The sequence below is a fragment of the Ambystoma mexicanum genome, chromosome 12 (assembly GCF_040938575.1).
Source record: "Ambystoma mexicanum isolate Mex_15411 chromosome 12, UKY_AmexF1_1, whole genome shotgun sequence".
Classification (NCBI taxonomy): Eukaryota; Metazoa; Chordata; class Amphibia; order Caudata; family Ambystomatidae; genus Ambystoma; species Ambystoma mexicanum.
The window spans coordinates 605,382,797-605,404,738 of record NC_090936.1 but is presented as its reverse complement, the minus strand read 5'-3'; the positions used below and the strand labels follow the sequence as shown (position 1 = coordinate 605,404,738).

Genomic DNA, 21,942 nt, shown 5'->3' with positions numbered 1-21,942 from the left:
TAGAAGTAGATGGTATATTATACATTTTGTTTCTGGATTTCCTGCATAAACAAAGGATGGCTATGCCACATCCTTCTTAGAAAAGTGGATTGCAGAGGTGCTAAAGATGGAATTTGTACGTCAACTTGAAATACAGAGGTCTCGCAGAATATGGCCAAAAGAGAATATTGACCCTAAATCACTGCGCCCACTAGTTACATGTTTTCTCCGCTATCGGCAGGTACGACAAATACTGTCAGTGATCATAAAGAAGATTAGGATTCTATGGAAAGGACATAACATGTATTTGTCAACCGACTTCTGAGGGAAACCATGAACACTAGGCAGAAGATTTCTGGCGATTAGGCTAACGCTTTGAATATGGGACATCTGTTTTGGGCTGCTAGAAGCTGCCAGGATGCTGTTCACAAAGGATGCAAGAACCAGAGTATTTACAGATCCGGATGAAGTGTAGGAATTTCTACAAGATCTGGCTAAACAAGCAATGGACATTATGCAACAAGAGGAGGAGTATCGTCGAAAAGAGGAACAACTAATTAGTCTGCTTCCAAATTGGAGGCAATATGATATTCTGGATATGCCTCAAGTAGCTAGACTGAGACCGACACTGGAAAAGAAACTGCTCACAGATGGGACTGACTGACATGGGGAAAAATAAAGATTGCCAATAAAATCCCACAAAGTCCTAGGTGCTGGGAATTAGCCTGGTCCTTGAGACTGTGGGGTTAGTCTTCAGTATATCAGACCTTTACAAGCATATTGCGTGACCTATTAGAAATCCTGTAATGGAGAATATGATGAGCATTACATGTTAAGATTCTTATAGAAAAGACAAATTTGAGACCTCCTATGGGTCCAAGGGAAAACACTTACATCTCGATGGTAGAAACATCGAAGAGAAATGCTTGTTGGTGGGAAAGCAGGGGGCGGGAGCAGGGAGCCAGAGGTTAGGTGTGGGAAGCAACCTGATGAAAGCCCCGGATCTACAAGCGCAATGGCTCACCTGTAATATGCAGTCTTGTATTTGCTCACTGAAGATGAAGGAAGTTAAGAGAAGAGGGTATTCCAGGCAGGGATGAAAAGAAAGATCTCGGTTATGGTTTTTGTAAGTTTTTAAAAACGTCTGTTCGTTATTGAGGAGCGACAATTTAGTGGATTATACAGCTACAATGTAGAGAGAATCTGTAATTGAAAAAGGTAGAATGCCAGGTAAATGTTTATGCTGTTCGCTGGAAGTGATCTCAGGTTGCCATCATTGAATGTTAATGGTTTAAACCACTTTATCAAATGGTAAAAAGGTTCCCAGCTAACTTGCCTCCAAACAGACAGATATTGCACTGATGCAAGAAACGCAGCTAACTCACACAGGGATTGGGTTGGTAGAGTGTATTATAGTTGTGTAGCAGAAGGTAAGAAGTGTGGCGTGCCAATCGTAACATGCCAAGCTCTACCGGCCAAAGTGTCCAAAGTCTGCTCGGGCAGAGAAGGAAGATTAGTAGCTATTAGGCTATGCCAGGTGGAGAAACTATAGTACTAGGCTCAGTATACACACCGACAAATGAAAAGCATCCCTTCTTTTCATACATGAGCAGGATATAAACAGAAATGTGTAGTACTCTAATTATCCGGTGGGGCAGGGGAGAGGAATATCGGAATCCTCTGTTAGACCCATTCTTGGATGAATCCAGTAGACCTAATAATGAGAACATGAGAGATAGAAAGTTACAAAAGCAGCTAATGGAAGAACACCATCTTGTCAATCACCAACTCCTTGCCAACACAGGGAGCAGAGACTTTACATTTACTTTGTGTGTTTAGAACACAGTCAAGAATTGATTACGACTGTGCACAAGATCTCACAATGTGACATATTACCAGGAGGCAACATTGATCATATCCAAATATGCTTCAACCTTGATAGTGCCCTGAAGAGACCAGCAACGAGTAGATGGAAAATTAATGTCAGTCTTCTATCACATCCTATAGATAAAGGGGAAGTTACTGGACACTCTTAGAGAATACTTAGTTTTTGATGAAGGGTCAGTAGACACAATTTATGGCAAGTTTATGGGCTGCACAGAATGCCTTTTTGAGAGGGATGCTAATACAGAAGGTTTCCAGTAGAAATGGAGAGTGCAAAGAATGACAGGCATCCCTTGAGGCGACAATTGTAATGCTAATGCACCAATATGATAAGAGAATCGTCTAGCCCCTATGCTTGATTTAAATGAATTATTTACCAATAAAGTGAAATATTCACTTTGTTTTGAGATCCACGTGCTACGAGCAGGGAGAGAAGGCAGGGCATCTGTTATCTGCGCAGGTGAAACTAGGGATGTGCTGAATTTCGGCTTCAATAAGTATTTGGTTGAAATTCTGCCAGCATCTAGGTATTCGGCTTCAGTAAAACAAGTAAATTACCAGATCAAAGAAGGCCGAGTGATACATTTTGAAATGGTACATTCCAGATTCAATCTAATCCCTGGGCATGTATGTCAATATGCCCAGTTAGAGCACTGCCTGCAATGTTTAGGAAAAGTACACAATCTGTGACTGTTTAGCTCACCAGTGACCAACTTCATAAAGATGTGGGGGACCAAAACAAGGTGCTGATACGAGAGTTATGTGCCACTTATATTGACTCACTATCCATGGAACAATGCGAAAAAAGAATTAACGGGTAGATGGCACTATTGTGCCACTATTGTGCCATCTACCCGTTAATTCTTTATTCGCTGGGAGAGCAATTGACAGAAGACTCCACTAATGTTATTTTGAACAACTACGAAAATAGTGCCAGTGAAGCGCAACTCAAATACTTCACTTTAATCTCTTAACAGGATGCTGCTGGACCCCAAAAAAATGCAAACTGCTAGATTAGTAAATCATGGCAACTGCTATGAAAAAAAAAGAAACAATTTGTGATATGCTAGACATCTTGTGGTTTTGTCTGGCTCTACAATAATATTGGGTGGTGGTTTTAGATAGGATATCAGCAGTGTTATGAAAACGAATACCAGGGGAAACTAAAGACTATATTCTCTTGGGTACTGCCTATATGCCAGATCTCTGCAAATAAGAGGGTCATGGCTGACTGCTGCTTTACTGGTGGCTAAGTAGGGGATACTGAGGCTATCTGGAAAGGTACAAGCACCACAATTGAGTAATTGGGAAGATGAAATGGTAAAGATGGCATCCTAATAAAGACTGATGTAGTGGATAAAGAGGCACATTTCCTGGAGATTTTGGGAGGTGGGGTGGGGGGTTTGAATTGAAATCGATCATCGAGAAACAGTATATGTGTAGACCATTAGCTCCCCAACTTTAATGTTCTACAGGAGTCCAATTAAGCCCCCATCAAGTGAGACAAGGCCCATTAAATGTGAGGGTGAAGTGATCCAGATTTCATGAAGGCGCTCAATAGAATGAGGTCATCTCAATACAAGGAATTATATTTTATAACTGAAGGAGATGACGGGAGGATGTATCTATAAGTTTAGCCTTTGCGTTAGTCTGGTAGGTATTGAAGACAATAGTAGGAGCTACTTCCTCCTTGGTTGTTGTGTTGCTCCAAGTTCTCTTATGTTTTTTTTGTTTTTAATTTTGCTTCTATCGTTGCACTGAAGTATATGTGATGTGTGCAAATATATACCACGACTCTTGAACTGCCAATCACAATAGGAAGCCTGCAAATTTGGGTAATTACTAGTTGTCTAAAAATGTGAGCATCATTTATTAAGTATGGGATATATCAATGCAATTTCCTGGATAGTAGAATAATCGGAGCTGAAAACCCAATAAAGCGAGAACTGGAACAGATGGAAGTAAAATGGTGGCGATTGTTAAAGGACAATTTATACACCAATGTTCTATTTCTTTCAAAAATTGCTGTATTGGTTTATAGTTCTTTATAATGTATGAGATCATGATGATAAAAAAAGATTGGAGACAATACAGTGGCATCTGCCCTGCACATGGGACCTATCCTTGGAGTGATTCAAGACATTCCTTCCTCATTGGTTCATTCCTTCCAGTCTTGGAATTAGGAATGGAGTCTCTGAAACAGCTTCATTCTGTCTTCCTCTTATTCAGATCCCTTGGGATTCAGTTTGAGAGCCCATTGTTAATAATCCTTTTGGGATCTTCAGGGCAGGTTCCATCACATAAACTACATGGAACTGAAAGCAATCTTTCTACGCACTTTCTCCCTCCATTACAGAGCAACGTTGTCACAAACAACATGACTGCAGCTTTCTGTGTGTACAAACGGAGGCTTTTCTTTCCCTTCCCCCTCTACACCTTACTGACCGTGATCTGGATTCAGGCACTCCAGCATCATTACGTTTCTAGCTGTATATGTGGAGGGGAATAGCAGTGTTGTAACAGATGCAGTCCTCAAGCTACGCTATGCCTTTCATGGTATACTTCGTCACCCACTGGCAGGGTGATAATCGCTTTGGGTCCCATCTAGTTGGGAAGGTGGGAGAACAGGGTGACCGAGAAAGGGAAAATGACTGGGTCTTAGTCCTTGCTCTACCTCCTTCACAACCCTCACCCTCTTATCCCTGTTGACACATCCCAACCTCCAACTTTTATGCTAGGGAGAAAAAACACAGAGAGAAAGGTGCAGTGGTTGGGGGCACGTTATTTTTGGGATGCCGGGGTGACACACATGTGAAGGAGATGGAGCCCTAATCTTAAAGCTTAATAAACTGCTTTTAGATATGCTGTCTTATTTATTATTTATTTATTCATTTATATTGTGCCGAAGCCCGCAGGCATCAGGGCGCATACATTAAGACAAGGACGACAAAATTAAACGGGACATTTGACTGTTATTTGACTAGCATAAAGGTCTGCTAAGGTTATCTAAAGATTGCTGTATTTAACGCTTTCGTAAAGATTAGATAGTGGCTCTTGAGTCCGATTGCCGTTGGTAGTCCATTCCATATTTGGACAGCTCTTACTGGAAATGACTTGCCAAGCCTGTTTGAACACTTAAAGGAAGGACAAACTTTGGCCAGCAGATTCAGATCTCAGCGAGCGGCCAGGAGGGTTCTCTCCGATAGGCAGCGGACCTGCCATGGAGGCATCGGTGGACTATGGTCATGGCCTTGAACGTAATCCGTTCATTGACAGCCAGCCAGTGCAGTGCATTTCTGTCTACAGTAATATGATCTTCCTGGTTTTCTTCTTGTCAATTTTTACTGCACTGTTCAAAATAATCTGGAATCTAGCAATGCACCCCCTATTTGCTCCCAACAATCGGGCGTCGTAGCCCTGGCTACGGTAGCAATATTTTGTTTCATTCAACAAAAGTCTGATATGACTTAACAGTCGTAAGTAGTATTGCCAGTTTCTGTTCATATTACTTACATGGGAGTCTGCACTCATTGATGCTTCAAGTAAGATACCCAGGGTCTTTACTTTTTCTAGGACCCGTATGGGTGAATTTCTGATCTGGAAGGTCTTGTATTCCCTGCCTAGTTTGGCACGTGCCTGTCGTGATCAAAAAATCATTAACTCGGTCTTATTCCCATGTATGCACATCCACTTGGATGTCATCCAGGCCTCTATGATGTTATACACTGTCTCAAGTTTACAGGCATCAGTCTCATGATTACCACTCGGCTCCATCGCCAGCTGGGTGTCATCGGCGTAATTCGTAAAGAATGCTCTGATGTTGTCAAGCACTGTACAGAGGAATCTCGGATATAAATTGAAGAGCAGGGGGGACAAACTAGCCCCCTGAAGCACTCCCCAATCAATGGTGGCCAAGGGTGAGCAGGATTCCCCCCAGTGTATTTTTGATATCCGATTGGCCAAGAACGAAATAACCCATCTGTTGTCCTTGACGAGCAGCCACCCATCTGTTCTAGTGACAAGATTAGTTGCTTGTGATCTAGTAAATCTCTACAGTGCAGGCAGTTCTCAATCAGTTGGGAAGAAGTTATTTTATCCTAACACGCATCTTTTGTCCAGGTAAATGCTTGCAACACCTGTATGCAACTTTAAATCACAGGGTTGCACTTCAGCAAGGCTGGCTCAGATCTTCATCCTTTTGGTAGTTGATAAATTGAGAACCATTCATCTGGGTAAAAATAGCAGTAGAAAAACATTCAGTTTGGGGTGTGTGCTATATGAGGGATTCTTATTATTCTGGTCTGCCCTTCTTTAAGGTTTCGTCTCCTCTCAGTTTCTCATTTTATTGATCTAAATACTTCTCTTGTGCTCTTTTCATTGTGTTCCACTTCTGGCATATCGCTTCCTATCCTTGTTCTCCTGTGGTTTTCGAATTGCATTCTTTATGCCTCTGAAGTCCTGTCTGTGGTTCTAACTTTCTCTCATATTATCTCCTTCTCATTTTATTGTTCCTGGTCTTATCGCTACTGTTTTTTATACTGTCGCATTATCTGGCCCATCTCTTTCCTGATTTCCCAACCTCTGTGCTAAATGACAGCTTATGCTTGTTCCCATTCCATGATCCTATATCCTCTTCCATCTCTTGGTCTCGTTTGCTAATTCTGTTCCAGGTCTCATATTTTTTTTTAGTTCACAAACTCAGTTCCTTATTTTGATCTCATGTCTTTCCTCTTCCCCTACAGGTTCCTGAGCTGGCTGGTTTCTGGCTCCTGAGTCTCCTGCTGCAGTTTCCACTGGTTCTCTTCCTGCTCCTTAACGAGGGTCTGGAGCCTCAACCATTGGAACGAGCTACAAACATAATCTTCGTCCTGTTCCTGGTTTTTCAGGTCCTAGTTGCTTTCATTACCCTGAAGCGGATGGTAAATCACCTTGCCACTCGCTTCCACCTACGTGACTTTGACCGGTTGGAAGGTGGACCGGATGCTCAAGGCAAGGACTTTGGAGCATCTGTAGTCACAGCTGTTTTGCCTGGCGCCACCGTCCGTCCCATGGAGATTGGCTGGGGGTCAGGGCTGCGTTCTTAAGTGTCATCTTTTCTGCCCAGTCGTGCCTTGCTTTGCCAGAGTGTTGCACAATGGAGTCTTGTGACCGCACCACACAATGAGTGAGAGAGGCAGTCTTTACAGTCTATCATAAACTAATGGTTAATGCTGTAATCCTGTATCCTAAGCCCAAAGCCTGAGGTTACGGATGTCTTGGTATTTGCTGAACTATCACAAAAGGAGCACCTGTGCATGAAACCTTTTATGTTAACTCTATCCCAAAGGTGGAACGAGGAACATGCTTCTTGTGAGGAATAGCAATGCCGAAAATGGAAAACCTTCATTTACTTCCTGGGCGAGGTTGGTGCACTCTTGTGTTTCTCTGGGATAACTTCCCCGAGATCGGAGCTGTGTAATCTTTATTACAAAACGTGTTGGTGCCTTACGATTGTGAAGGACCTTAAATTAAGTGAATGATCTCAAGTCTACTGGCTTTTTTATGGCACTTAGGCGAATGAAGAGGCAGTACCCATCACCTGAATCCACCTACTAGAGTGCCCTTGTGACCAGTCAGAACATCTCTGGGGTTACCATAAAATCTGATAGTTTGCCACTAATTGGTTCCCAGCATGTTTTTGTGCAGTCTGCGAAGATTGCAGTTTTTAAATGCCAACTTGCAGTTGTGTTTATTCCGTGCATTTGTCAAATTCACGTTCTTTTATTCCAAGAGACCAGGCCGCCTGAGCAGTTGCTATTAGGGGCAACATTTGAAGTAGCCTGTTAGGCATTCTGCACCAAATGTTGCCTCAACGTGTGGGATTGTCTCAGTTATGCATGTTGGCCAGATGATTAAAAGGTTGACATTTCATTTTACGAATTTCTGAAAGTTTGCGTCTGGAAAGCTGGTAGCTATTTTTATATAATTTTGTTTAATGTGTATTGAAAGCGTGTTCAGTGTACAATGTATTCTTTTGTTAATTCAGCCACAAAGGATTTCCTGTTACAAACTGGGAGTTCTTGGCCTTCAGTGATCATGTTTGTGGCTGAAGATTTTAATTGGTGTCTAATCTCCATGTATTAAGAATCATCAGGCCTACTGTGCAGAATAGGGTGGCGTTGGGACGGTAACTCAGTATTACATTGTTGGAAGAATCTTCAAATCTGTATAAATAGGTTGGCAGAGATTGGCCTGAGCACTCTCCATAGTAGTTTTCAAGTGGATTGCCCACCTTGGCAGGCATTTCTGTGAAGTTCTTCAGGCTCTATTCTATAATCCTTTATATGACTCACTGGGTGGAGAGTGATCACCTCCCCCCTTGAATCGCTATTGACTGTTGGTAAATTTAATTTAAAAACAAATCAAAGTTTGACCGTTTAATGCATGTTTAGTGGTTACAGCTTATCTAATGGTCAGCCACCTGCCGGAAACTACGAAGGTGTTTGCTGAACTAGTGCAGGCAGAAACGTTATCTGCTTCATTGGGAGGAAAGTCAAGAATTTAGCAGTTTGAAGGAATGACTACACCCTCCTTAACGAGCAAGATACATACCTTTCAGCATAGTACTAATCGTTTGTGGGACAGCTCTGTCTACAATAAGATATATGATCTATACAAAAATGCCCAAGACCAGACTTTATATTTGAAATCTTCTCTGGTTCAATTCTGAATCTAGTCAGCAAGAATAAGGGAAAGAAGCCTGGACGGAAGAGCCAGGAGTGATGTGATGCAAGTACTCCATCTCTCTGGTTCTTTTAAGTCAAGAGCAGTGGGAGTTCTGCTGCTCCTACCTGTGACATTACTGACACCCATTCAGAGGAGCGCTTGGACACCTTGTATACACTGTAAACATAGAACCAGTGAGTGACTGGGCTTCAGCTATATCACTCCCTGTTTTTCCCCTCAGATCTCTTCTTTGGAGTGTATTCTAATTTTAAAGCAATTAACTCTGCAAGTAGCTCCAGAGGACCAGCACTAGATCAATTACCTATGGCAGTATTTTAAGTTTGATCCTGCCTTGTGTATTCTTATACATTTAGTGGTGCATATTGCCTTTGCTGATAGCGTTCCATGTGCTTAAGTCGACTACAGTTACTTTGACTTCGGTTAGTTCGGATCTTGCAGTTCATTTGAATTTTTTTCTTTTTTTTTGTAATCTGGGGTTCCCCCACCCTATACGCCCATTAAACATATATATCATACAAGATTCGACCAAATCATGATTGAAGTAACCACCTAATATGGGCTGGTAGGCATGCTGCAAGCTACTTGCATGGATTGCCCTATCGGCTGTTGCATGCTGCTTCTAAATGTTTCCCAAATCTTTTCAATGTGTTTTTTTTTTTGGAACAACTAGTTAAGGCTGGTAATCTCGTACCCTCAATAGGTTTGACTAAGCCTTTGGAGCAAAGGAAAGTGCTGTGAGAAGCCGTCCCTGGGAACACAGGCAGGGGTGCTAGTTTGCACAGCTGCCTTGTAGACTTTAGGGCACACTTCATAACAATAGATGGAACATGTTTAGATCTAAATTGAAGGAACGGTATTTATGGTAGATTCAGAATTTTCTGAGACTGCTTTACCCTGCTTGTTCATCATCTGTTGGGTTGGAAGAGATCCACTTGTGCTTCCCAATCAAAAGTGGCTTGCACCAATGTTGTGTTAGCTCTACTTCTACTTGATCAATTTACCCAGTTCTCCAGCATCTGATCTTTCCTAGATTCACTTGCTGTTTGAATATTCCCGGTTGTCAGGCTGGGAATTCTCGTTAATGTTGAAGCAGTTTCATTTAGAAAATGAAAGAAACTGCAGTCACTTTAGTGTTGTTTTAGTTTCGTCTTGGGTCATGTACCCCTTAGCCAATAGGCCTTGCCTCCTGTAGCTCAACTCCTACGGGCCATCTTCAGATTTTTACCATGCATTCGTGTTGGAAGTCCTCTCCTAGTTCTCTACCTTCACTCAATGATTTGAGAAGAATTCTACATTCTGCTAACTTGTTTTCACACCATTGGAAAGCCTAAGCTTAGTATTTTTTTATTGTGGGGTTCTGGAAGTGCTTCACCCATTTGGTGCTCCCCTGTTGAGTACATACCTCCTGTGTTCCCCAGAATTAAACCCTGTGGAGTGTCACTTCCCCCCCCCCCATCATGACTGAATCAAAAACTAAGTCTTTTCAAGGCCTGTTCTACTTGCCACCTTAAGAACATTTATATTCAAGACCAATATCAGGAGTGTCTTTATTGTTTTTATCCAGACCATGATCCCCACTCCTGCTCCAAATTAAAACTGGTGCAGGAGACTCGTGTCTTGTCTGGATGAGAGGGGTCTGTGGCCTCGGTTGGGAGCCTTATTAGGCCTCCAGAGCATTCTCACTCTTGTAAGAGTCAAGGTCTCATGTTGGTAAGAAAAGGTGATGCCACCCATGCTCTTCCAGTTCCGCATAAGGCTGCCCTGCTGCTTGAATTCACATTATCACATACATCTCCAACTTCAACCAAGGCTATGGCGCCATTAACAAAACATTCTGGCACGCCAACAAGCCACCTCTCATCCAAGACACAATCTTCGTCCATGAAGCTTCCACAGTCGGCAACTTTGTCAATGCCTTCCCAGTCAATGGTGAAGCCTGTCAAGCACGCTAAATTGACAACTATCCCGCACCGGCAACAAAACCCCCTTCAACAGCTGTATCTTTGACAACCATCTCGTCAACAACCACCACTAAGCCTCCGGCGCCATTGTCTGCACGTCCAAGTCCAGTGGCTCCATCTACGAAGCCGATCTTCACTCTCTAGCCCTATGTTCCATCGGTTTTGCCTGGACCATCAAATCTGCATCCCGGGGACATTTTGGAAGATGTTATTGACACGATTTCGACAGGCCAGAAGGAGTTTTTTTTCAGAAGAGGAAGACCAAACTTTGCCTCCCGTCCAATCACATCCTACAGCAATTCCAGGATTACAGCCACGGCCATTGCTGCAAAAGGCTCATTACCTCTCCATGGACATCCTGACAACCAAATTTAGGTTCACTAGATTAGCTTAGTATCATACACATTGGCATCACACAGATCTTTTAGACTGGGGAGGTGTTTAAAGGTGTTAGCAGCCTAGTAACGATTTTGGGAATGTTGTGAATTTTACTTAAATTTCCCTTTACTAAGTGCGCAGAGCTTTGGACATTTTGAGTCACCAGATGGGGGTTTGGGAATTGACCCAGAGCAAGATGGAGGTTTTTCTCAGCAACATTCTTGATTAGAATGTGGAATGCTGCAGAGATGTACAGGCAATTCGGAACTGCCTTTCCTCAAGATTCATCTGGAAGTTAGGATATTTATTCAGAAGCTCCTCTTCAAAGCCCTAGAGAGTTGAGCAAGTTTCAAGAATGCATTTTGAAATTGAAGCATGAGACCTCTACTGGAAAGTGGTGGGAGTGCAGCATTGTAGAAATGATGAATGTACTCTCAAGTCAGCTGGGGGATGCGCCGAGTGCTATAGCAGACGCCACCATAGCCACTACCCACAGCCGGACACCCTTGGGGGCCTATGTACCCCATCCCCCTCCAACAACAGGATATGGCGGGGGTCGGGGGAGGGGGACCTCCACAGACTGCATGGCACCAGGAGACCGGAAGAAGGGAGGGAGAAACGAGGTGCAAAAGGGGTATGGGAGGGGGGGTGTGATCGACCTAGACCATCCCCTACATCAGGCTTATAAGCACGGTGAGGTGGGCAAACCGCCTCATTCTCATATGACCCAGAAGGAAGAAGGAAAGCAATCGAGAGTTCGTCCAGTTTCGGTATCCAAAAGTCCAGTCCAGGAAGCAGGTCCAGTCCTAAGCGGGGCCAGCGGCAGTATTAAGGTGCAGTGATACGATTGGAAGAGACAAAAGACAAAGCGTAAGTTCAGAGATGGGAAAGCATCGTGGGGCAACACGGTAGGCATGTTTAAGATGTTAAATTGTGCAGGGCCCTGTTGGTGTAGGTTTTGGATGATGCAGGCGAGTCGGGGGATGCCCGGTGTCAATTCAGGGGGTGGTTAGCCACAGGGTCTCAATGGCGTGTCTTTTTAAAAAATCGAGGATGGCACTATTGATTGGGCGGCGGCCGCGTGTTTGGCGGCGGTAGAGCAATGGGGTTTGTAAGGGAATACAGGGATAATATAGTGCACGTGTTAGGGAGGCCTCGATCAGTGGCAGAGGCAACACCGCGCGCGAGAGGCGAGTAGCAGGCGATGTAGTGGGTAGGATAAACGTTTCCTACTGTGTTGAATCAAGCGGTTACCGTTCCCACCATCATGGGGGCGGGGGGCACAGCAGACACGGCAAGCATGCACCACCGAAACGCGGGGGAGCGGCAGAATAAAACGTGTTGTGCGAGAAAAGGGGTAGAGGTATCCGATGGATGGCAGGGTACCGTAAACCCGGTGGTGGAGCAGTGCACGCGCTTGGTCTAGTCCGCCCAATAGAGGCGCTCGTCGGAGTGATGCGTAGCAATATACACTTCATGTTTTGTGTCGGGGCAGAGGGCAACCTTTTAATTGACATATACCCAGACTACAATGTGTATTATGTACAAATGTGAAGGCATTCGAGTTAAATGGGACACTGGGATTATGGAGCCTCTCTTTGCATGCGCTGCTTCCGAACATGTGGCCTTGGGGTCATCGGTTCAGTGAGTCTGAAAAGTGCAGCATCTGTTGGCGCAGCTACAGTGTCATGGCGAAACTTGTATATGCAATGTGCGTGTTGCATACCATAGGCATAGGAAGAAAGGGGCAGCGGAAAGAGTGCTCATGTTTTTAAAGTGAAGGCACTCCTAGGTCCAAGCATATGGAGCTGGTAAAAGTGACGTCGGCACAAGCAGAACGTTGCTCCGTTTAGGCAGGGTGACTTGGTGCACACGAAAGGTGAACTCTGGCCTCTTTGCGGGATGGCTGCAGTGGTGGCGGGGGGATGGCAATGGCCAAACGTATTGTTTGATTGCTTTGAAGCAGGTCGTGATAACACAGCCATCTCAGATTGGCTGGGGGAGGTCCTGGCCCGAAATGGCAATCGGGGGCGCATAAACTTAACCCATAGGTTAGTTATTGACTCGCATTTTTCAAAATTAACAAGTGGAAGGGGCTGCTTACGGGGCGGGGGTGGGGCAGGGAAGGTTGGTTACCTGTTCTTGTATGAGTTTTGTTTTAAACTAGATTACAAAAAAATGAAGTTTAAAAAAATAAGGTGCTCGGCTTGACCTGTGCTGGATTGGGGGGTCCAGCGGTGGGCAGTACACGGATAGGGCATGGGGGGGCGGCGGTTGAGAGTGCTTGGTGGCACCGTTCTGCTCCGGATGTGATTTTGGCAGATGTGTGTGGTGTGACGCGCTGTCTAATTAGGAGGGGGGTGGGGGAGGTGACAGAATGGGCAATTACATTCCAACTAAGGCACAAGTGGGGGCATGGGCGGTTCGGCAATGGTCATCCTGAGAGGTGGGGAGGGTGGGCAGCTCAACACATAGGTGCGAATAGTAGCAAACCCATGGGATCTCTTTGATCCCCATAAAATACAAATTAAGAACTGGTGCCAGAGCCACAGGCAGGCAGAGGTGCGCGCGCAGGGGAGGGGGGGGGGGGGTTGAGACATCTCGGCCAGAAGGGCAGGACAAGCAGGGGGCAGGGATATGTCCGGGTTAGCAGCGAGCATCCCGATCATCAAGCCACCACGTTTCAACAAAAGACACAGGGCAGCAGACCATTGGGCGCACAGCAAAGAGGCCAATCTTTGTATGGGCGGCTGTTAGTCAACGGCAACAGGCGCCACCCATAAAGGCAGGTTGATATTACTAGAGCAAAGTGGAGGGCCATGCGGAAAGTAGTATAAATAGTCTCGCACTGCATGCAATATAAAGCCGGTACTGGAATTTTCGCCGCAATTGGGCTCGTAGCGGCTGCGCTACGGGAGATTTCTGGTAACCGCGCAACATATGGGCGGAGAGGTGGCAGCTTTGCGGTTAATGGCGGCGCGCCATAATACAAATTAAAGCTACAATGCGTAACTAGGCATTAAAAAATGCAGTACGGATATGCAATGCTATGATGCAATAATGAAATTGGTGAATTGAGTAACTTTATGAAATAATTACAATGGGTTGTAATGTATGCAAAAATATGTTGTGTGTGAACCAAGGGTAACGTGCCACCTTGACTTGGTTAGCTGTTGCATTGTTTCCATGTCGGCCGAGGGCTAGCATGGTGCGACCAGGTTGGCATGATCAAGAAATGGCAATTTGGCGGTCGTCGTGTCGCGGGGTCAATGGTACATCTGGCAGGGTTATTGGGGGAGGGGGGGAAACACATGCAAATTAGTTGAGAACCAATTGCATTCTGGGATTTGCAGTCTTAGTTGGCATAATCTGGACACATTAGGCGATGGTTTATATGATTTGTAAAAGGAAGGAGGCTTGATGGAGCCTGGTCAGCGACCAAGCTCGCGGCTCCTCACTCCGCATAAACTCTAATAAGTAACATGGAACCACGAATAACACCCAAGAGCAGTTAAAGGGGAAATGCCCTGTCATATGGCTCGCACTACACCCACCGTTCATGTTTATAGATACATTTGAAGAGCGCATATATTATTAGGGAGTACACAATGGGAGCCCCTCATTTTTACATTGGCTGCCGGGGTGTTGGTAAGCAAAGGTACCCAGAGAAGTGGGGCTCCCGTGCTGTGGGACTGTTTAAGTTTGAAGTTTAGTTTATTTGTAAAGCGCAAACCAGGGCGAGGGGCAACCGGGCGCATACTCTTGAAAACAGGTTACAGTAAATACATAATAAATGTACTCAAATATACACAATATACAGCAACAATATCATTTACTATAATAGAAGTACATTATGGGGTGTATATACACATAACTTATGTAACACGTGGAAGGCAGGACAGAGTGAGGGGCCTCATAAGTCATGAGAGAACAGCCAAGATTTGGCGTTGTTCTTAAAAGTTAGGAACAATGGTTTGGTTCTGATGGAGGTAGGCAAAGTGTTCCAAAGTTTGGAGGCTAGGACAGGGAAGCTCATACCACCCGCTTTTTGGAGTTTGAATCTAGGCAGGGTGAGGCTGTGAATGTGGGCTGATCTAATAGGTCGAGAGGAGGTGTGGAGTGTAAGGCGAGAGGAGAGGCAGGGTGGGGCATTGTTATTCAGGCATTTGTGGGTCAAGGCTAGAGTTTTCAGGGCAATTCTTTGTTTTACCGGGAGCCATCTTAGGTCAGATCTGACGGTGGAGATATGGGATCGTCTTGGGATGTTTAAGGCTGCCCTTATGGCATTGTTTTGTACAGTTTGCAATTTATTGAGGTTGGACTGACTGGTCCCTAGGTAGAGAGCACTACAGTAATCAATTTTGGCCATAATGAGTGTTCTGGCGAGGGTGATGCAGTTAAGAGTGTTTAGAAAGGGTCTGCAGGCGGTGATAAGTTTGCAGGTATAGGCTGAAGCTGACCTTACTGCGTTTGTCTGTCTGTTCAGGGAGAGCGTGGAGTCCAGATAGACGCCTAAAGTTTTAGTATCTTTGGAGACCTTGATATCATTGCGGTCAATGGTGAAGGACTTGTAAGTTTGATCTAATTTGTTAAGACGATGGCTTGATCCTAGTAATAAAAGCTCAGTCTTCAGTAAGGTCTTGTGCTTCATATTGAAGTTAATTGCGGTCTCCGTACCGCATGGTAACGAAGAGCCACAATGCATCAGTTAGAGGATTGATGGATGTGAGCTCATAATGATACATTTCGGGTGCATGTTGCAAAGGATGGGACAGGATATTAATCCTCCCTGCGGGTATTAGGCTTGAATCCGTCATTTATCCCTTCAGTCAAAACTGCAGTAACATGGCACCATCTAGTGGCGGGGAGAGAGCACAGCATAATGGATGCACGGTGATAGAGCTTCCCAATTATGTAGGTAGCCATGGGGTAACTGAGTTTCGAGTTAGAAGAGACAGCTTCTTCCAAATCATTTGCTAGAACGTCCAGGGCTATTTAGGTGGGAATATAATTACAGCAGCGCTAGGCATGCCCAGTGATAGGCCGGCTGCGAGCAAGATCTGCTCCAGAGGCCCCTACTGCCGGCACGGGGTAGAAACCAGATCAAGGGTTTGGGGGCAAGATGGCAGGGGGGGTGGGAACAACACTGGGTAGGCGACAAGTTGGCGGGGGGATTTCAGCAATTGGACATGTTGAGTGCATTTAGGGAGGGAATACAGACTATGGGCTCTAGAAGGAAAGTTGGGAGTTCTGGAGGGAACTATGCTGACTATGCTGAGGGGGAGGCGAGTTTTTGGGGGGAGGGACGTAGCAGGCAATTGTAAAACAGCACTCAATGGCACAGGGGGGGGGAAGGAAAGGGTGCCAGCGGGACCATGCAGGGATCTTTTATGACCCAATTGGGTGCCAGATGCGGTGCTAGAGCCAGAACACCGACTTGGGGAGTTGTGAGAGCAGGGAAAATGGCATGCGGTTGGCGCAAGTGCAGGGGTGTGGGGGTTGCACCCTTCGCACACCAGGGGCCTCGATGCACAAGATGGCCAGAATAAAGAATTTAAAAACATGCTCATTGTTTGTGGGAAAGCACTATTAGAAGAAGATATCCTCATTTGGTTGGTGTACATGTGATATTGCAGAGTTATTGCGGGTATACTACCAATGCCCATGCATTTTGAGGGGTAGAATAGCGTGATGCATGGCATCAAGGTCAGCGAGTGAGTGGTTCTGGAAACACTAGTCCGTGCTTCATACGTACCTGAATGACACGTGCAGTTGTGGGTTCGTAGGCCTGTGGCCAGAATCGGACTGCCCGAGAGGGCACGCCCAAACAAAAATGGGAAAGCTACAGTGGGCCAGGTTGTTGTACCCAAAGTGGGCTCCTTGTGGGACAATGTGGGCAGTTTGTCGAGTGACTTCACTGTGCGACTGGTCGCTTGATCATTGCGGCTGAATAAATGTTCTTTAAATTGCATAATGTGAGTTACATAGTAATGAAACCGTTTGTAACAAAAAGAGTGACTTAGCAGTGGCAGCCATTTTCTCATTGGTGCGTAGACAAGTTTATGCCCAGTCCAACCCGGCCTGTGGTGGTTTCGCAGGGGGATTGGATAAGGCTAACAGAGCACATTACAAAGCAGTGGGGCAAGGTTTTCCTTCCCGGGTGCGCGACCGATTCAGACACTGCATTTGGGTCGTTGTAGTGCTCAGGGGTGGCGTTGGGACAATGTGAATGTGGCGGAATACCTATTTTCTTGCTTATATGCACCATTAAGGTTCAGGGGTGTGTGTTGTGGCCTTAAAGGACGATAGGATGCTGCAGTGGGTTCTAACTGTCTTTATTGCAAGACAAACCAGTGGGCATAAACTTGGCTGAGTGCAACAGGGGAACTACTCGCAGTTCAATTCAGGGCCCTCCCAGTTACATCACTGGGGGCAAGGTGTGCACAAGGATGGCACGCTGCAAGCTTCCAGGGACCCCATGTGGCCTCCTATGGCTTTGGACTTATGCCCTGGAAGCTGGAGTCATTAGGCTCTTCAGGGCCTCAGTTTCAATGGCTCCTTATCAGGAGCAGCGCTCTCGGTCGACCTGCTTGGTCTGGCGCTTCGCCAACACTGGCGGGAACGTTGTCTCGCGGAGCGCGGGCTCGCAAGATCTCGTCATGCCCAGATCTCGCGAGACCCCCCTCCCGCGATCACGTGACGTCCCCACACACCTCCTTTACTGGGAAAAAGGATGGATGGTCATTCCATGACAAAGTCTGCAAACTTGCTGGGTCTCCTTCTCTCTCTCTGGGGTCTACTCCGATCTGGACATGGGGCAGGACTGCGGGAACGCTCTTGAAGAGGTGCAGGGGATTCGAGTTCTCCTTGTCTTGCTCTTCGCTGTGACTCCCTGAGTGGGGTTGAAGAGTTGGGGCTTGAGAACTTGTTGCCGTAGTGTGACTCCGAGTTATCTCTTTCTGAGAGGTGAGAGTTTTCAGACGTCTCCTGGTGGTCTTGATCTTCTCCGGCTTCTCAGTGTGGCTGTTCAATGGATCCTTTCCTGTGGTACATGGCCAGCCTTTCTAGATTCCATTTCCTTCCGTCGCTGGTGCAAATGTGGTTTGACCCTTTCTCCAGGACTTCTATGGGACTGCTGTATCTGGAGCCAGTCGAAGTGTCTTTGTGGGGAAGGCGTATCTTTACTAGGTCACCTTTGTTTACTGTGTTGCGAGCGGCTCGACGCAAGTCCTCTTGAGTCTTCATGGCTTCTTTGTTATGCTGCATGCGGAAAACTACGTCTTCCATGTCCACTTCTTCGTCAGCCCTCACTTGGTGGAGCCACGGTGGTACCAGTGTGGATGCTGCCCTTCTCCCCCTTAGCAGATGGAATGGCGAAACACCTGTGACGGCGTTGGGGGTGATGCAGTGGGCTGCTACAGCTTCCTTGACTGTCTTGTACGGGTCTAGGCCCGAGGCATGCACCAGTTGCAGCGCCCCTTTGATGAAGCGGTTTGCCCGCTCAACCAGGCCATTGGCCTGTGGGTGGTTAAGACTTGATCTCCGCTGTCGAATGTTGTTGAGTTTGAGGAATTTCTCCATTTCTCGAGAGACCAGCTGGACTCCATTGTCCGTGACAAGTTCTTCTGGTAGGCCTTCCCGCTGGAATGCGGTGGTGAGTGCTTCGATGACTGCTTGTGGTGATGTCTGAAGTGAAGTCAACTTCGACCCATTTGGAGAAATAGTCGACCATGACTATCCCGTATTTGTGTTCTGGGGGCATGTTGTCCAAAGGCCCAATGAAATCCAAACCTAGTTTGCGCCACACCCCTTTGGGGACTTCGGTGGGCAGCATGGGAGCTTGCCTCATGGCTAGGCGCTTGTCACTGTTGGCGCACTCACGGTACCTTTCGACCATTTGTCGTATGTCCTGGTCCATGCCTGGCCACCAGTAGGCGTTGCGTATCCTGCGTCTGGTCATGTTGCATCCCAGATGGCCTGAGTGTGCTCTGCATAGTATCACTTTGCGGATTCCGCTGGGCGGGATGACTTAATCGCGTCTGAGAATGAGACCATTCATGGTGGTGATTTCCTCGTTCACCTTCCAGTAAGGACGAAGGCCTTCGGGGATTGCTCTCTCGTCGGGCCACCCTTCGCGAACCCAGGCACCTACGCGCCATAGGGCATCGTCCTGCTCGAATTCCTCCTGCCAGTGGCGCTCACTCAGGTCCATGTACTCCCTGTTCCTCAAGTCACTGATGGAGGCTACGACACACTCATCTTCCAAGAATGTGGTACCAGGGGCGCTTTGGTTCAGGAGCCTGGACATGCAGTCCGCTTGTGCGTTTTTCCAACCCACAATGTGGACTATCTTGTATGTATATTCTTGAAGCTTTGCGGCGATCCTGGCCAGCCTCTGGGTGGCAGTCTTGGTGCCGCCCGGGCTCAACATGTGAATGAGGGGTTTGTGGTCGGTGACCAACCTGAATCTCGTGCCCCAAACATAAGATCTGAAGTAGTCGACGGCCCAGGCACATGCCAACATTTCTTTCTCAACGGTGGAGTAATTCTTCTCCGATGATAGCGCTTTTGATGCAAATGCCACAATGTTTTCAGTGTCTCCCTTTTTCTGGGTCAAGGTGTCCCCCTGGCCGTATGCACTGGCGTCTGTAGTAATGCAGGTGTCCCATTCAGGGTTGAACGGTTTCAGGCATGGCGCATGTAGAATTCTCCTTTTGATTTCACCGAACGCTTCGTTTTGCTCTGGGCCCCAGGTGTAGGCTGTCCCCTTCTTCAGAAGCTCCCTCATGGGGGACGTGGTCTCGGAGAACCTTGGGACAAATTTAGCATAGTTCTCGGTTAGGCCCAGGAATGAGCGTAGTTCCTCTCTGGACATCGGAGCCGGGGCTTCTGTTATGGCCTCCATGAGGTTCTTCTTGAGGCTGACGCCTTCACTTGAGATGCAGTACCCAAGGTATTCTACCTTGCTCACTCCAAAGATGCATTTTTCGTGGCGTAGATGAACGCCCGCCTCTTGAAGCTTGTTCAGGACTGCCCTGAGTGCTTTGTCATGGGTCTCGTTGTCTTTTGCATACACAAGAATATTGTCTTGAAAGAAAAACATTTGTGAGTCCTTTAAGTAGAGAGTTCATCCTCCTCTGGAATGCGGACGCTGCCGACGACAACCCAAATGGCATGCGGGTATATTGAAAGGTGCCGAAAGGAGTGATGAACACTGTCAGGGGGCGGGAGGATTTGTGTAGAGGAATCTGGTGATAGGCGTCACGCATGTCCAGCTTCGAGAAGATTGCCACCTCTTTCATCATGAGGACAATTTCCTTAATGCTGGGGAGAGGAAAGCTATCCGTGACTACCTCTAGATTCAGGCTTCTCAGGTCGATGCATATCCTGAGGTTGTTGCTGGATTTCTTTTTCACCAACACCACTGGACCCAGCCACTCTGAAGATTCCACGGTCTTGATGGTTCCTTCTTCGACCATCTTCCGAAGGTGGGCATCCAATGCGGGTCTCGCCGTGGCAGGTACTGCCCTGAATTTGTGTTTCACCGGGACCACGTTGGGTTTCAGGCGAATCTTGTGGACAAAGTTTCTCACTTTCCCTGGGTTCTCGGAAAACAGGCTCGGGAAAATCTCCTTGAAATTTTGCGCTGCTCCTGAGGAGACCATGAGTACCTGTTACGGAGTGCTGGGATCTAGTTTTATGCTGAGTTTGTGTTGATCGTCCCATCCCAGCACGGCTGGGCCTTTGGATGAGAAGTACACTTTGGTGGTGGTAGACCTCCCTTTGAAGTCCATCCGGGCTCTGATGTAGCCTAGGAGGTCGACAGTTGCACCTCTGAACACCGTCGGTTTTTGCCTGGTCGTTCTGATCTCTACTTGTGCTTGTCCCATCATCTCCTTATACGTGTTGATGGGAAGGATTGTGAGGTCAGATCCGAAATCTGCCATGACACGTGTTTCCATTCCGTCCACTTTAATGGTGCAGTGGGGCTTTTCCCTCCTGGCATGGGGGGCGTTGACCATGACGACCATGGGTCGGTCCTGTAGTTCGTCATCATCGCTTGAAGTGCAGTCGTCATCGACGCGGGAAACGGTTTTCTCCCGCCATGTACATGCCGGGGCCACGTGACCAATGCATCCGCACTTGGAGCACTCCTTATTCCTGGCGGGACAGTCGCGATCATTCGCCATGTGCTTGGTGCTGGCGCATCTATAGCATTTCGGCACCTCCTTTTGCCTGGGGCCTTTGTCTCTGTGGCTGTCGCGGGACTGCTTGTCTCTGCGCCCTCTCCATTGTAGCGCCGCAAGTTCGGGCACGGGCAGGTGACTTCCTGCCTCTTTGCGTCTGCTGGAGGTTTCTTCCTCCGCCCTGGCAATTTGGATGGCCTTGTCAAGGGTGACCTCCTTTTCTTCGATGAGCTTGTCCTGGACTTTCCTAGAGTTAGTGTGAACGACAAGCATGTCGCAGATAACTTGTTCTGCATTTTTGCCAAAGGCGCAAAGAGAAGCCAGCTCCCTCATCCTGGTGATGTAGTCATCCACGGGTTCGCTCCCTTCCTGTTTGCGGGTGTAGAACCTCAGCCTGTACAGTACCACGTTCTCCTTATTCGTGAACCTGTTCACAATGCGTCGAGTCGCTTCCTTTTAGACGACGTCGTCGGCCACAGGTATTGCTTTCAAGCTGGCAAAAATGCGCTGACCTTCAACCCCAATGCATTTAGCAGCATCGCCCTCTTCCTGACGGGGGCATATCACGTGCCGCCCACCGCCTCCAGCTAGGTGGAGAAAAGGGGCTCCCACTGCATCCATGGAATTGCTAGGGTCCCTGGCGAAGGGAGAAACGCAGCGGGCGGTGGGGCGCCTTGCATGGTGGGCCCGTGGGTATTTTGATATCATCGTCGCCAATTATGTTGTGGCCTTAAAGGATGACAGGATGCTGCAGTGGGTTCTAACTGTCTTTATTGCAAGACAAACAGGTGGGCATAAACTTGGCTGAGTGCAACAGAGGAACTACT

General features: G+C 46.9%; 1 protein-coding gene across 2 annotated transcripts in view; it reads left to right on the top strand.

Annotated features, from left to right (window-relative positions):
• Positions 1-7,778, top strand: part of LOC138513882 (transmembrane protein 17-like) — a 109,181-nt gene extending 101,403 nt beyond the window's left edge. For both annotated transcript variants that reach the window (XM_069629015.1, XM_069629014.1), the window contains exon 5: positions 6,606-7,778. In XM_069629015.1, the coding sequence (XP_069485116.1) occupies positions 6,606-6,947 (342 nt within the window). In that variant the 3' untranslated portion in view covers positions 6,948-7,778. The remainder of the gene's footprint in view (positions 1-6,605) is intronic.
• Positions 7,779-21,942: the final 14,164 nt, after the last annotated feature.